The sequence below is a fragment of the Mobula birostris genome, chromosome 10 (assembly GCF_030028105.1).
Source record: "Mobula birostris isolate sMobBir1 chromosome 10, sMobBir1.hap1, whole genome shotgun sequence".
NCBI classification, from domain to species: domain Eukaryota; kingdom Metazoa; phylum Chordata; class Chondrichthyes; order Myliobatiformes; family Myliobatidae; genus Mobula; species Mobula birostris.
In genome coordinates this window covers 6375219-6389921 of record NC_092379.1, presented here as the reverse complement: position 1 = coordinate 6389921, position 14703 = coordinate 6375219, and the positions used below count along the sequence as shown (strand labels likewise).

General features: G+C 48.4%; 1 protein-coding gene across 1 annotated transcript in view; it reads right to left on the bottom strand.

The window, feature by feature from the left end:
- The window catches only part of LOC140203783 (neuronal PAS domain-containing protein 3-like), a 765293-nt gene that overhangs the window by 255378 nt on the left and 495212 nt on the right, over positions 1 to 14703 (bottom strand). The window contains exon 5 of the mRNA XM_072269856.1: positions 9219 to 9308. Coding sequence (XP_072125957.1) covers positions 9219 to 9308 — 90 coding nt within the window. The remainder of the gene's footprint in view (positions 1 to 9218; positions 9309 to 14703) is intronic.

Sequence of the window (14703 nt, the reverse complement as noted above, 5' to 3'; positions counted from 1 at the left end):
AATCGGATGGCAGAGGGGAAGAAGCTGTTCCTGAATCGTACAGTGTGTGCCTTCAGGCTCCTGTACCTCCTCCCTGATGGTAACAATGAGAAGAGGGCATGTCCTGGGTGATGGGGTCCTTAATGATGGACACCGCATTTCTTAGACACCGGTCCCTGAAGATGTCCCGGATGCTGGGGAGGCCAGTGGCCATGATGGAGCTGACTGAGTTTACAACTTTTTCTGCAGCCTCCACAGATCCCTGAAAGTTGCCTCACAGGTGGATAGGGTAGTTAAGAAAGCTATGGGGTGTTAGCTTTCATAAGTCGAGGGATAGAGTTTAAGAGTCACGATGTAATGATGCAGCTCTATAAAACTCTGGTTAGGCCACACTTGGAGCACTGTGTCCAGTTCTGGTCGCCTCACTATAGGAAGGATGTGGAAGCATTGGAAAGGGTACAGAGGAGATTTACCAGGATGCTGTCTGGTTTAGAGTGTATGCATTATGATCAGAGATTAAGGGAGCTGGGGCTTTACTCTTTGGAGAGAAGAAGGATGAGAGGAGACATGATAGAGGTGTACAAGATAATAAGAGGAATAGATAGAGTGGATAGCCAGTGCCTCTTCCCCAGGGCACCACTGCTCAATACAAGAGGACATGGCTTTAAGGTAAGGGGTGGGAAGTTCAAGGGGGATATTAGAGGAAGGTTTTTTACTCAGAGAGTGGTTGGTGCGTGGAATGCACTGCCTGAGTCAGTGGTGGAGGCAGCTATACTAGTGAAGTTTAAGAGACTACTAGACAGGTATATGGAGGAATTTAAGGTGGGGGGGGTTATATGGGAGGCAGGGTTTGAGGGTCAACACAACATTGTGGGCCAAAGGGCCTGTACTGTGCTGTACTATTCTATGTTCTATGTTCTGTGTTCTATTACTACACAGGACAATACACATGGGTGTGGCATTGGCTCTAATTCGTGAGGAGCTTGAGGAGATTCGGAACGTAGAACAGTACAGCCCAGTGCAGGCTCTTCTGCTCACAATGTGCTGGCTTTTTAATGCTTTCGATTTCCACCTCCCCCCCAAAGTCAGCAGCTCCATCCTTCAACCTGTTTCTATCTAATTTAAAACTCTCCCCAGTTCCAGCCTCTTTCACCTACATCCTCAGCCCTTTAACTCTGACCCCTCCCTTGCTGCCTCCAAGCGCGTTCACCCTTTTAATTTGAAACCACCCCCTGCACATCGTCCCATCAGCCAAAGTCAGTCAGCGGGTGCCGTCCCGAATCTGGGGTTGGCGGCTATGCACCTCCATCTTCTTCGATCTTGCGACAGCACCCGAGTGCAGCCTCTCCTCCAGTTTGTTCTCGCTGGCCGCCTTGGCACCTCCTGCCACCGCCCCCGCCGAACTCGAGCCCCAGGCCGTGTTGGCATCCAGCTGCGGCTGCTTCTTCGAGCTCGGCCCTTCCTTAGGCAAAGGCCTTGGGCAGGTCCAGGCACACGGTGCAGCGCCCAAGCTCATCACGTCTCTTCTAACTAGGTGCATAACATACGATTCATAGATACGTGGTGAGGCTTTAATCTCTTCCACGGAAGATGGCCGTTGGCTCACAGGGAGCTCATCCGCCCTTTGTCAGGTCTTGTTTTTTTCAGTCCTGCTGGGTGTCCTCACACCCTCCTCACCAGACTAAGTCTGGTGGGGGAGCCGGCCCAAGTCACCGACCACTCAACCACGGACCCCCCCCCCACCGAATCTGTCCGAGCGTCCGGCACCTGACCGAAAACCGTGGTCGAGCAGCCGGCGACCAAACTCTCTTTGCGTGTTTCTGCAGATGGGTGGCGGAGGGCATTCTGACTGGTTGTGTCGCTGTCCGGTATGGAGGAGCCAACACACAGGATGAAACGGTTGTGGACTCGGCCATCTCCAGCATGGGGTGCAACCCACCCCCACTGCCAAGAACACCTTGAAGAGGTGGTGCCTTGAGAAGGCTGCGTCCATCACTACAGACCCTCGCCGTCCAGGATATGCCATCTTCACTTTACCTCAATCAGCGAGGCGGTACAGAAGCCTGCAGAGTCACACTGAAACATCTACATGGCAGCATCTGTAGGAAGAAGTACAGTCGACGTTTCAGGCTGAGACCCGACCCAACGAAGGGCCTCAGCCCGAAATGTCGACTGTACTTCTTCCTACAGATGCTGCCTGGCCTGCTGCGTTCCTGCATGCGTAGCCCCCCAGCCAACCTCAGGGTCGCTCGGCTCACTGGCGTCTAGGGAAACAGCCCTCGACCCCACCAAACTGGGTAATTAGTTTGTGTGGATGCTGTGTGAGGTACCCCACCCTGCCCAAATAACAGACAATACACCAGATACGATTAAATGATTTACAGTTTATAGATATTGCTGGAACTATATAATTAATAGAGAATAAAATATAAAAGGAAAATAAAAGGCGCCACACTTATCAAAGTTCAACCTCTTCGTGCAAAAACAGTTGGAGCTCAAGGACCTTCTTCTTCATCCTGTGACCCCTTGGACCACCTCGACCGGCCGCCTGGGACCAACAATGGTGGTCGACCAGACGCTCCACACGAGTCCGTCTCCGTCTCCTCTCCTCACCGAACGCCACGCCTGGGGTCCGACCCCGTTATCGGACTCACAGCACCCGGTCCATTCTCTGTCTCTCTCTCTCTCCCGCCTTTCTCCCCCTAAACCCCGCGCATACAATGTCTTACACACCCAAAGCATAACAGCTATCCCAATTGGTTCATAACATCTACTTATCAGTAACGTAATCCAAATAAACTGCTAGCGGGATGACTTTCTCAGCAGTTAACATAACAAAGAAGCTATTTTAATTAGACTACGCAGTGACATACAAAAAAAGAAACCCCTTACACGTGTGTTGCTTGAATTTCCAGCATCTGCAGATTGAACACTGAGGCTGTCTACAAGAAGGGTCAGAGCCGTCTCTATTTCCTGAGGAGACTGAGGTCCTTTGACATCTGCCGGACGATGCTGAGGATGTTCTACGAGTCTGTGGTGGTCAGTGCGATCATGTTTGCTGTTGTGTGCTGGGGCAGCAGGCTGAGGGTGGCAGACACCAACAGAATCAACAAACTCATTTGTAAGGCCAGTGATGTTGTGGGGATGGAACTGGACTCTCTCACTGTGGTGTCTGAAAAGAGGATGCTGTCCAAGTTGCATGCCATCTTGGACAATGTCTCCCATCCACTACATAATGAACTGGGTGGGTACAGGAGTACATTCAGCCAGAGACTCATTCCACCGAGATGCAGCACAGAGCGTCATAGGAAGTCATTTCTGCCTGTGGCCATCAAACTTTACAACTCCTCCCTTGGAGAGTCAGACACCCTGAGCCAATAGGCTGGCCCTGGACTTATTTCATAATTTACTGGCATAATTTACATATTACTATTTAACTATTATGTTTCTATTACTATTTATTATTTATGGTGCAACTGTAACGAAAACCAATTTCCCCCAGGATCAATAAAGTATGACTATGACTATGACTACTATGGTTTGCGAACAGCTATATACTTATTTTATTTAGGGCGACCCAGCTGGGGAGGGATGACCAGCCCCTGACTTGTGTCCGAGTGGCACACTAATCCACAGGCTCCCCCTCCGGATCCACAGCCACCGCGAGGCCTTCTCAGCAGCCTCCAGAATGTTCATGGTGGCTCTTCTGCACTGCAGTCCTTCACTGAAGACGCGTCCAAGCAGCACCAGAAAGTGTACTCTACGACTACGAGAGATACAGCTTGGAATAGGCCTTCCGCCCAACAAGCTGCACAGCCCAGCAACCGCTCCCCCCGCCTCACCTTTTAACCTTCGCCTAACTACAGGATAATATACAATGACCAATTAACCTACCAACCGGTACATCTTTGGACTGTGGGAGGAAACCAGAGCACCCGGAGGAAACCCACACGGAGATCGTACAGAGCCCTAACAGACAGCTCCGGAATTGAACTCCGAACTCCACAGTGCCTCAAGCTGTAATAGGTCTGCACTAACCGCTTCGATACCCCGCGGCACCCAACTTCTCCCCGTCCTCCATCAGACACCTGAACGGCCCAAGCACCCGCGCGCGTGACCCCACTCCACCACTTCCCTGCAAGGTTCCGTCACTTATGGTAATTTATCGAGGTACCGCTGCCGCAGAACAGCGAATTTCTCAACATCTCCTCCCGTATCCCCAAGAACGTGCCGCTAATTGGCCGCCATAAATTGTCGCGGATGTGTAGATGAATGGTGGAATCCGGGGCCAGATGCTGGAATTGTGGTGAGTCTGATGTAGGAAAATCAGTTTTATTAATGACTCTTTAGTTTATAACTCTTGGCAGAGAGGAGGATTGAGAGATCTTGGGATCCGTGTCAATAGGACACTCAAAGCTGCTGCACAGGTTGACAGTGTTGTTGAGAAGACGTATGGTGTGTTGGCCTTCATCAGCCGTGGGACTGAGTTCAAGAGCCGTGAGGTAATGTTACAGCTCTATAAGACCTAGGTCAGACCCCACTTGGAGTACTGCGTTCAGTTCTGGTCACCTTACTACAGGAAGGATGTGCATGCTATAGAGAGAGTGCAGAAGAGATTTACAAGGATGTTGCCTGGATTGGAGGACTTACTTTATGAGAATAGGTTGAGTGCACTCGGCCTTTTCTCCTTGGAGCGACAGAAGATGAGAGGTGACCTGATAGAGGTGTATAAGATGATGAAAGGCATTGATCGTGTGGATAGTCAGAGGCTTTTCCCCAGGGCTGAAATGGCTAACACGAGTGGGCACAGTTTTAAGGTGCTTGGAAGCAGGTACAAGGGGGATGTCAGAGGTAAGTTTTTCACACAGAGAGTGGTGGGTACCAGAGTACCAGGGATGGTGCTGGAGGTGGATACAATAAGGTCTTTTAAGAGACTCTTAGGTAAATGGAGCTTAGGAAAATAGAGGTGGGGAAATTCTAGGCAGTTTCCAGAGGTTACATGGTCGGCACAACATTGTGGGCCGAAGGGCCTGTAATTTGCTGTAGATTTCTATGTTCTATGTTATTTATCACACGACCATTGAAATGTCGAAACTATCAGTGAAACACATCTTTTACGTCAGCGACCGACACAGTCCGAGGATTGAGCCCGGAGCAGCCCACAAAGTGCCACCATCCTTCCAGCGCCAGCACACTGTGCCCCACAACATACTAACCCGAACCAGAATGTGGGAGGAAACCGGAGCACCCGGAGGAAACCCACGTGGTCACGGGGAGAACGTACAAACTCCTTGCAGGCACAGGAACCGCACTCCTGTCGCTCCAGAACCGTAGCACTGCATACCGGGTGAAAGGTCTCCATCACGAACACCGACTGCCCATCTCTCTGCACAGAAGCTGCCTGACCCGCTGAGTTGAGAAAGTCCCTGGCCCACTGAGTTTGGAAGCTGCCTGGCCCACCATTCGGCCCATCAAGTCGTATCCACCACATACATATTATCGCTGACTTTATAATCCTTCCCAAACCCATCCCCCTGTCTTCACCTCACAATCTTTGATGCCCTTACTAATCAAGAAACTATCAAACTCTGCTTTGAATATACCCAGTGACTCAGCTTCCACAGCAAGCAGTCTGTGGGAACGGATTCCACAGATTCACTGGCTGGAGACAGTCCTGACTAGTGGAAATCTCAGGATAATAAACACAAGAGATTCTGCAGATGCTGGAAACCTGGAGCAACACACACACACACACACACACACACACACACACACAATGCTGGAGGTCAGGCAGCATCTACAGAGAGGAATAAACAGTCAACGTTTCAAGCTGAGACCCCTCTGGTCTGGAAGGGCCATAAGACCATAAGATGCAGGAGCAGAATTAGGCCACTTGGCTCATCGAGTGTGCCCTGCTGTTTCGTCGTGGACAATCCATTTCCTCTCAACTCCATTCTCCCGCCTTTTCCCCATAACCTTTTGCAACACGACTGATCAAGAACCTATCAACCTCCACACCCAATGTCCTCCCCAGCCGCCCGAGAATGGATTCCACAGATTCACCACTCTCTGGCTGAAGAAATTCCTCATCTTCTCCGTCCTAAATGGACGTCCCTCCATTCTGAATCCGCGTCCTCTGAGAGTCCCACCACGAACAGGGGGAAGAGACCAGAATAAGAAGGTAGAGGAGATAGATGGGAGGGAGTACAAGCTGGCAGGTGATAGGTGAGACCAGGCGAGGGGGGATTGTGAACACAAGAGATTTTGCAGATGCTGGAAATCCAAAGCAAGACACACAAAATGCTGGAGGAATTTTGTACTCCATTACAGCAACACTTGCCTCAGCATGAAAGAGGATTTATTAAGGGAGGGGAGTGGAGCTATATAAATGCGAGTCCTCATTTTTCATTGCCCTGTGCCCAGGATTCTGGGGTTGGTTCATGCATTGAAATCAGTTTAGGCTTTTCATACACTCATCAATTATGTTTAACATGTGTTAAGCAGCTCTCCTGTACAGCAGATAATTACGGGTATTAATTATTCATACCGCAGTAATTGTGATTCAATACTGATGCACAGCACATAATGGATTTGCAGCCCAGGTGGAGCAATTAAAAATAGAAAAGGAACAGACAGTCACACAGAGACAAGTGTCACACAATTAACACATTAGAGCAGCAGTAATGGTGAAAACTATTGTGTTACACACGGCTTCCTCAGATTGGTGAGCAGCCGGTGAAAAGGTGTGTGAGGTGTGTGTGTGTGTGTGTGTGTGTGTGTGTGTGTGTGTGTGTGTGTGTGTGTGTGTGTGTGTTTGTGTCTGTGTCTGTATGTGTGTATGTGCCTGTGTGGGTGTCTGTATGTGTGTGTGTGTGAGTGTGTGCATCTGTGTGTGAGTGTGAATGTGTGTGAGAGTACCTATGTCTCTGTGTGTGTTTGTGTGTGTGTGTCTCTGTGAGTGTCTATGTGTCTATGTCTATGTGTATGTGTCCATGTATGCGTGTCTGTGTGTCTCTGTCTATATGTCTGCATGCGTGTGTGTGTGTGTGTGTGTGTGTGTGTGTGTGTGTGTCGGTGTCCATGTATAAATGTGTGTGTGTGTGTGTGTCCATGTATAAATGCGTGTGTGTGTGTGTGTGTTTGCATATGCAACTGTGGATGTGTATCTGTGTGAATCTGTGTGTTTTTGTCCATGTGCATGTCTATGTCTGTCTGTGTGTGACTGAGTGCATATGTGTGCGCTAATGTATGTCAGCTGTATGTGCATGTGTCTGTATATGTGTGTACTCTTACATATATGTACGTGTGAGGAAATGTCTATGTGGTGTGTGTGCAGTGAGTATGGGACTGCGCTGGTAAAGGCGTATGTGCGTGTGTTTGCGCCAAAGGCAAGTTTATTGTCATGTACCCAAGTACCTGTCTGCAGAGCTGCAATGAGCACCAGTGACACGGGCAGATACACACGTACGCCTGGGCAAGTGTGAGGGGGGTAATTGTAAGGGTAGATGTGTATCTGAATGAGTGTTTGTGTATGTGTTTGAGTGACTGTATGTGAGTGTGTGTTGGTGCAAATGTCTGTTACAGTACATGTGGATTTGTGCATGTACCACACTGTATGTGGTAGTGTGCATGTGTGTTCATGGGTGGCAATTCAAGTTCAAAGTAAGTTCATTATTAAAGTATGTCTACTACGTACAACCTTGAGATTTGTTTTCTTACTGGCAACCACAAAACAAAGAAACCCAGGAACCCAATAAAAAAGAGACCGGCAAATACCCAACGAGCAAAAGAAAGAACAAATTGTGCATACAGTAAAAATAATTGAATAACATTCAGAACTGAAGTTCACAAAAGTGCGTCCACAGCCACAAAGCCAACCGCAGCCGATCCAGGAGCTTGTTACTTGCCGGCCATAGAAGCAGTTCAACAGAGAGATGATTAAATCTCACTGAGCAGTGAACTGAACACTGGCCTGTGCCTCTAGCCCTGACTCTCTGACCTTTCCGATCTGGCCCAGCACTTAAATCAGTCAAACATCAGCTCACTCTCAGGCCTGGCCCCCACCGCCTCCATTTGGCCTGTGTCCGTCTTTTCCAATTTATCCTGGAGTTGAAATTGGTCAAACACCATCTTGTCCCGTGCTCTCGAGCGCGGCCGGGCCCTGCCAGCTCCACTCTGCCTTGCCTCCATTCAGCTGTTTGGAAGCAGCTCAAAATCCTCTCCAGCAACGGCCAATCATTGGCTCATTCCTCGATCCCAGGCCCGGGCTTCGCCACCTTGAGTCGGCCTGCGCACCGCACCCGTCCTCCACCTTCTGAGTCTTTGCTACCAGTAAGTCGTCACTGTCTCTAGCCAGTGCCATTTTAACCCAGAAGACACAGTTGTATAAGTGGCGGGGTGGAGATATGTCTCTACCAAAGGAGGTGTAATGTGCTTCTTCCTTCTGCTAGCTTGCAGGTCACCCTTGGGCAAGGTGTAGCACCTGGTTAACCCCCCCAATCAGGGTCACGTGAAGCCATGGGGAGCAGGTGGTGGATGGTCATATGAGCAGCCGGTGCAGATCACAAGTCCTGGTTATGCGACCACTGACGCCAGGCAGCCAATCTCTGAAGAATATTGACAATGGCCAGGGTCGACCGCCTTGTAAAGACTGCCCAGAAGAAGGTAATGGCAAACCACTGCTGTAGAAAAACTTGCCAAGAACAATTGTGGTCATGGAAAGACCATGATCACCCATGTTATACGACATGGCACATAATGATGTCATACAACAGCACGTAATGGCAACATCATACAACACAGCACATAATGATGTCATATGACACAGTTCATAATGATGATGTCATATGACACAGTATGTTATGGTGATGTCATACAACACAGCACATAATGATGATGTGATGTGGTACCTAATGATGATGTCATGTGACACGGCACATAATGATGATGTCATACAACAGAACATAATGATGGTGTCATACAACACAGCAGATAATGATGACACAGCACACAATGGACGAACGTGAGGTATGTGTAGAGGACTAAGTGCTGTGTTATATCATCAGCTTGGTACACAGTACATGTAATATATACTGTATGTTGTGTGTCCATGTGCATACGACCGACAGGCTAAACAAACTCTTTTCATTAGACCAACACCCAATCTACCCCCATGAGTCCAGAAGAGCTGAGCAGTAATATAGGATCAGGTGAGGCAGGCAAGGCAAGCTTTGGCTTACCTGTGACAGTCCCAGGTAAATGGAGACGGTTTCAGAGATGTATAAAAATTTTCCTTCTTGGTTTAGTGCAAAAATAAAACCATCCAGGGACTGCAGAAGAAGAGAAAAAGAAAAGAAAAATTGATTAGTAACACACACGAAATGCTGGAGGAACTTAGCAAGTCAGGCAGCATCCCTGGAAGGGAATAAACAGTCAATGTTTCAGGCCAAGACCCTTTGTCATTAAAAATTGTTACTATTTTATATTTGAAAAGGATTTTATAACCCACGGGTGTTCACTTGGGAGAGGACTCACCCACATTACACCGGTCTCAACTTCTGTGAGTGAGGCCTCCGTCAGTCGCGATTGACCATGAATGTTGCGCTCTGACCTGGGCAGTATGATATAGAGAGAAAGCTGTTGCCCAGGTAGCAAGCTCCCCATCTCCACGCAGCTGATGAACCCAAAGGAACAGCAGAGACCGATACAGTTTGGCACCAGCAGAGTCACAGGAGTTGCCAGTCAGCGTTGAACTCAATGTAGGACTGCCTTAGGGACTCCAATTCCAGATTTTTTTCCTCTGGGTTTACTCCCAAAGCCTTGCCCAAGTTTAATTAACATTCAACCATATACGGATACAACTATATCTCTGGGGCCAAGGTGCAAAACATACACAGCACATTCAAAACAGTGAGCAAAAAAACACTGTCATGCAAAAAAAAGCTACTCATATAATCCAAGACCCTGAGTGACATGTCCCACAAGTTGATTGTACGGATTACCGGTGATGCACAGCCATTACAATCAAGCCTGTTATTTCACCGATCATACACTGGAGGGCAGCACTGATGGGAGAGGCCAATGGCCAGCCAAGTACGGACGCCACGCTACACCACCTTCTGGCTTCTCTCTCCTGGACAGCAGCAGCATGCAAGCCCACAGCTTGAGGCCTGTACCTCTTCCCCCTGACTGCATGGTTTTCTTCCAGTTCCCTCTCACACTCCAAAGACATACAGGTGAGGAGGTTAACTGGTCACATGGGTGCAATTGGGTAGTGTGTGTGGGGGGGAGGGGCGGGGTTAATGGTCCAGAAAGCTCTTTTTCATGCTATATCTCTAAATAAACACACGTAGCGCTGATGGAACTCAGAAGGTCCGGCAGCATCTGTTGAGAAGAATGGACAGTCATTGATTTGGGTCGAGAGTCCGTATTGGTCATAATCCAGTACGTTGACTGGCAATTTCTCTCCACAGACGCTGCCTGACCTGCTGAGTTCCTCCAGCAATTTGTGTGTGCTGCTCTGTCTGCAGAACCTCTCGTGCCTCTTCATTTAACAGCTCATCGAGGTTGGAAACTCCGGCAGAATGGCCCTTGGTCAGTCCTGTCTGGGTGGCAAGGGCAAGTGTCTACAGAGGGATTTGAGCTCCGCAGAATGCTCCCAGGATGATACTCATGTAATAAGTCATTCAATTACAAGTCCAGATTGAAGCCCAAGGTCTGAATCAGAGGTCTGGTCTGAATTCTGAAGGTCGATTGTACCTTGAACACACACATTCACAATGTTTTAGGAACAGCTTCTTCCTCTCCACTATCAGATTTCTGACTATTTTTGTTTGCTCTCTCTTGTACATCTTGTTTGATTTGTTTCTCTCTTCCTCCTTTTCCCAACCATGATTCCCCTCTCCCTGTCCCCTTCCCACTCCCAGTCCACAATAGAGACCCAGATCAGAATCAGGTTTATCATCGCTCACATCTGTCATGAAGTTTGTTTTTTTTTCTCTCTGGCAGCAGTACAGCGCAATTCATAAAATTACTACAGTACTGAGCAAATGCCTTAGGCACCCTAGCTATATATATGTGGGCCTGTCCCTATGTTCTGTATTCTAAGTCAAAATGAAGAAATACAAACAAGAGAAAATCAGCAGGTGCTGGAAATCCGAGCAACACACACAAAATGCTGGAGGGACTTGGAGGGGGATGCTTCACCTATTGCCTGGCGTTTCTCTCTCCCCTCCTCCCCACCTTTCAAATCTACTCCTCAACTTCTTTTCTCCAGTCCTGCCGAAGGTTTTGGCCCAAAATGTCAACTGTACATTTTTTTCCTTTGATGCTGCCTGGCCTGCTGAGTTCCTCCAGCATTTTGTGAGTGTTGCATGAAGAAATGCTGCTCTCCTTGGGGACAGTACCATGGGATCTTACGTACAAATGTCGTAGTCCCTAACTTGAAGTACTGAAATTGTTTCATTTTCATCTCCAAGCCTCAATACTTAAAACCACAGTGAGCAAAACTGTTCAGAATTGTCTTACTGCTTGCTTCTCACTAATTATCGAAAGTTCAAAGTAAATTTATTATCAAAGCACATTTATGTCACCAGTTGCAGCACTAAAGTTCATTTTGTTTCATTGTCACATTACTGACGACAATCACACACAAGCCACGCTATTTAAGAACTCTTCGCTCGAAGCGTACTGCAGGGTGTAATGGTTATGCAAGCATGAGCTACTGACGCTCAGCAATAGTTTCCTGCCCCGGATAAGCGGCACGGTGTCCCGAATAAACAAAGGGAACGCCGTCTACTTTCTGGATTGGTTTTTGTTCTTTAAGAGTTGTTTGGCGACAATAAAGTAATAAAGCAAAGTAAATGAGTGGCTGCCCGGGTTATCCGATGGCCCAATTAACTGGAATCCACAGTTACGACGGCATCACTAAACAACCCCTCTTTCTTGATTATCCAGAGGGAGGCATTCCTGCTGTGGACTCTGTGTGACTCCAGACTACAGACTGGTTCGATCTGAACTGTCCTCTGAATGGTTCGGTGAGCTTCATTTAATTCTGACAGGGGTAATAAACGACGGGGCTTACGGGAAAACCCCTGCAGGTAGTGCAGTGGTTAGCACAATCGCTTTACAGCCACCAGTTTTGCTTCATCGGGGTACAATTCCTGCCCCCGTCTGTAGTGTTTCCCTCTGTCGGTTTCCTCAGGGTGCCCTGGTTTCCTCCCACATTCCGAAGAAGTGCAATACTGTGCAAAAGCCGAGGCTAGGGTGCCTAAAAACTTTGCACGGCACTGCACTTGGAGAGTGAGGTTGTAAATCTGGCTGAGCAAAGGATATTGGGAATGGTCAGGGTGGAGCGCCTTGGGAGGGGGGGGTGGGACGGGTGGTGGACAAGGAGTGACAGAGGAGGGAGGGTGGGGTGGCATGGGAGCAGCCCGAGACACCAGGCAAGGCCCTTTGATTCCAACCAATCGTTTTATTGATCATTACAAAATGTCTCTCCGGTGCTTCCCTCTCCCTTCCCCTTTTACCCAACCATGATTCCCCTCTCCCTACCCGCTTCCCACTCTCAGTCCACAATAGAGACCCAGATCAGGATCAGGTTTATCATCACTCACAAATGTCATGGAGTTTGTTTTTTTTTGCAGTAGCAGTACAGTGCAATACGTAAAGTTACTACAGTACTGTGCAAAAGGCTTAGGCACCCTAGCGATGTACATGTGCCTAAGACTTTTGCACCGTACTGTATGGTTAAGTTGTGTATGCTGTGTTGGTGTCATTAGCATGATGATACTGCCAGGCTACTCAGCACAATCCTCTCTGATTTGAGATGATGCAAACGACATATTTCACGGTACACATCGACGTTTCCAGGAAATATGAAGTTAGACTTTGATCTCTGAATTATTACAACAAAGAAGTGTCCTCTCTGGAACTTGTAAAAATTATTTATTTTGCAGCTCAAAGAAAGTGCGGCAGCGGCTGTATTTCATCGCAAGTTTGAGAAGATTTGGTCGGGCTCCAAAAACACTTGAAAGTTTCTACAGATGTACCGTGGGAAGCATTCTGACTGGCTGCATCACCGTCTGGTATTGAGGGGGGCAGAGGCGGGGGGGAACGGCGCAGGATCGAAGTTAGCTGCAGAAAGTTATAAACCCAGTTAGCTCCATCACTCGTCTCCATAGCGTCCAGGACATCTTCAAGGAGCAATGCCTCAAAAAGGCAGCATCCATCATTAAGGACCCCCACCACCCAGGGCATGCCCTCTTCTCATTGTTACCATCAGAAAGGAGGTACAGGACCCTGAAGACACACACTCAACGATTCAGAAACAGCTTCTTCCCCTCTGCCATCCGATTTCTGAAGGGATGTTGACTCACAACTTTTTGCTACCTCACTACTTTTTTATTTCTATTTTGCAGTACTTATTTAATTTAACTATTATGGATATACTTTTCTGTATTTCACAGTTTTTTCTCTATTATTATGTGTTACATTGTACCGCTGCCACAGAGTTAACAAATTTCATGACATATACCAGTGATATTACACCCGATTCTGACCCCGACATTGTTTCACCATATCTCAGTACTTGTGACACTAATAAACCAATTCCGAATCCCATTCAGCCCATCTGATCCATGCCAGCCCCTACAGTAATCACACACACGCGCACACAAAATGCTGGAGGAACTCAGAAAATCAGGCAGCATCCGTGGAGGAAATGAACAGTCAGCGTTTCGGGACGCGTCCCTTCATTGGGACTGGAAAAGGAAGAGGGCAGAAGCCAGAATTAAAAGGGTAGAGGGAGGGAGAAGAGCACAAGCTGGCAAGAAATAGGTGAGGGCGGGTAGGTGGGAGGGGGGAGTGGAATTGCTCCATTCTCTCTTGAGTGAGATCACTCAAGTTGAGTTTGACGGCTTCCTGAGGAGTTGTCTACTGGTGAGGTTTCTGGTGATCCAGACCTCACCAATCTGCCCCATTGATAGCCTCGCGACTTAACCCGGGACGTTATATGGATTCCCTTAACGGAGAACACCTGTGTGGGAGACTTTGTTTAATGTGGGGAGGCTGACGCACGGGGAGCCACTGCACGGTCCTTGACAGATCCCGGTCACGGTCCAGTGGCACAGAGTACAAGACAACTGGGGGGACCCCTCACTGCTGCAGCCTTCCTCCGACTTCACTGCCGTTGTGACCAGTCACCATCTTCCGCCAGCTCCAGCATTGAGCTCTTGGTTGTCCTTGACCTTACCGCCATGGGTGACCCTACCAGGAACCAAAGGCCAGGTGGCTAAATGCCAGACTACATTGCTCAGCAAAGGGAGATGAGGCTGAGTCCAGGGCTATGGTAGGAAACTTTGTCACATGGTGTGAGCAGAACTATCTGCAGCTTAATGTGAAGAAGACTAAGGAGCTGGTGGTAGACCTGAGGAGAGCTAAGGTACCGGTGACCTCTGTTTCCATCCAGGGGGTCAGTGTGGACATGGTGGAGGATTACAAATACCTGGGGGTACGAATTGACAATAAACTGGACTGGTCAAAGAACACTGAGGCTGTCTACAGGAAGGGTCAGAGCCATCTCTATTTCCTGAGGAGACTGAGGTCCTTTAACGTCTGCTGGATGATGCTGAGGATGTTCTATGAGTCTGTGGTGGCCAGGGCTATCATGTTTGCTGTTTTGTGCTGGGACAGCAGGCTGAGGGTAGCAGACACCAACAGAATCAA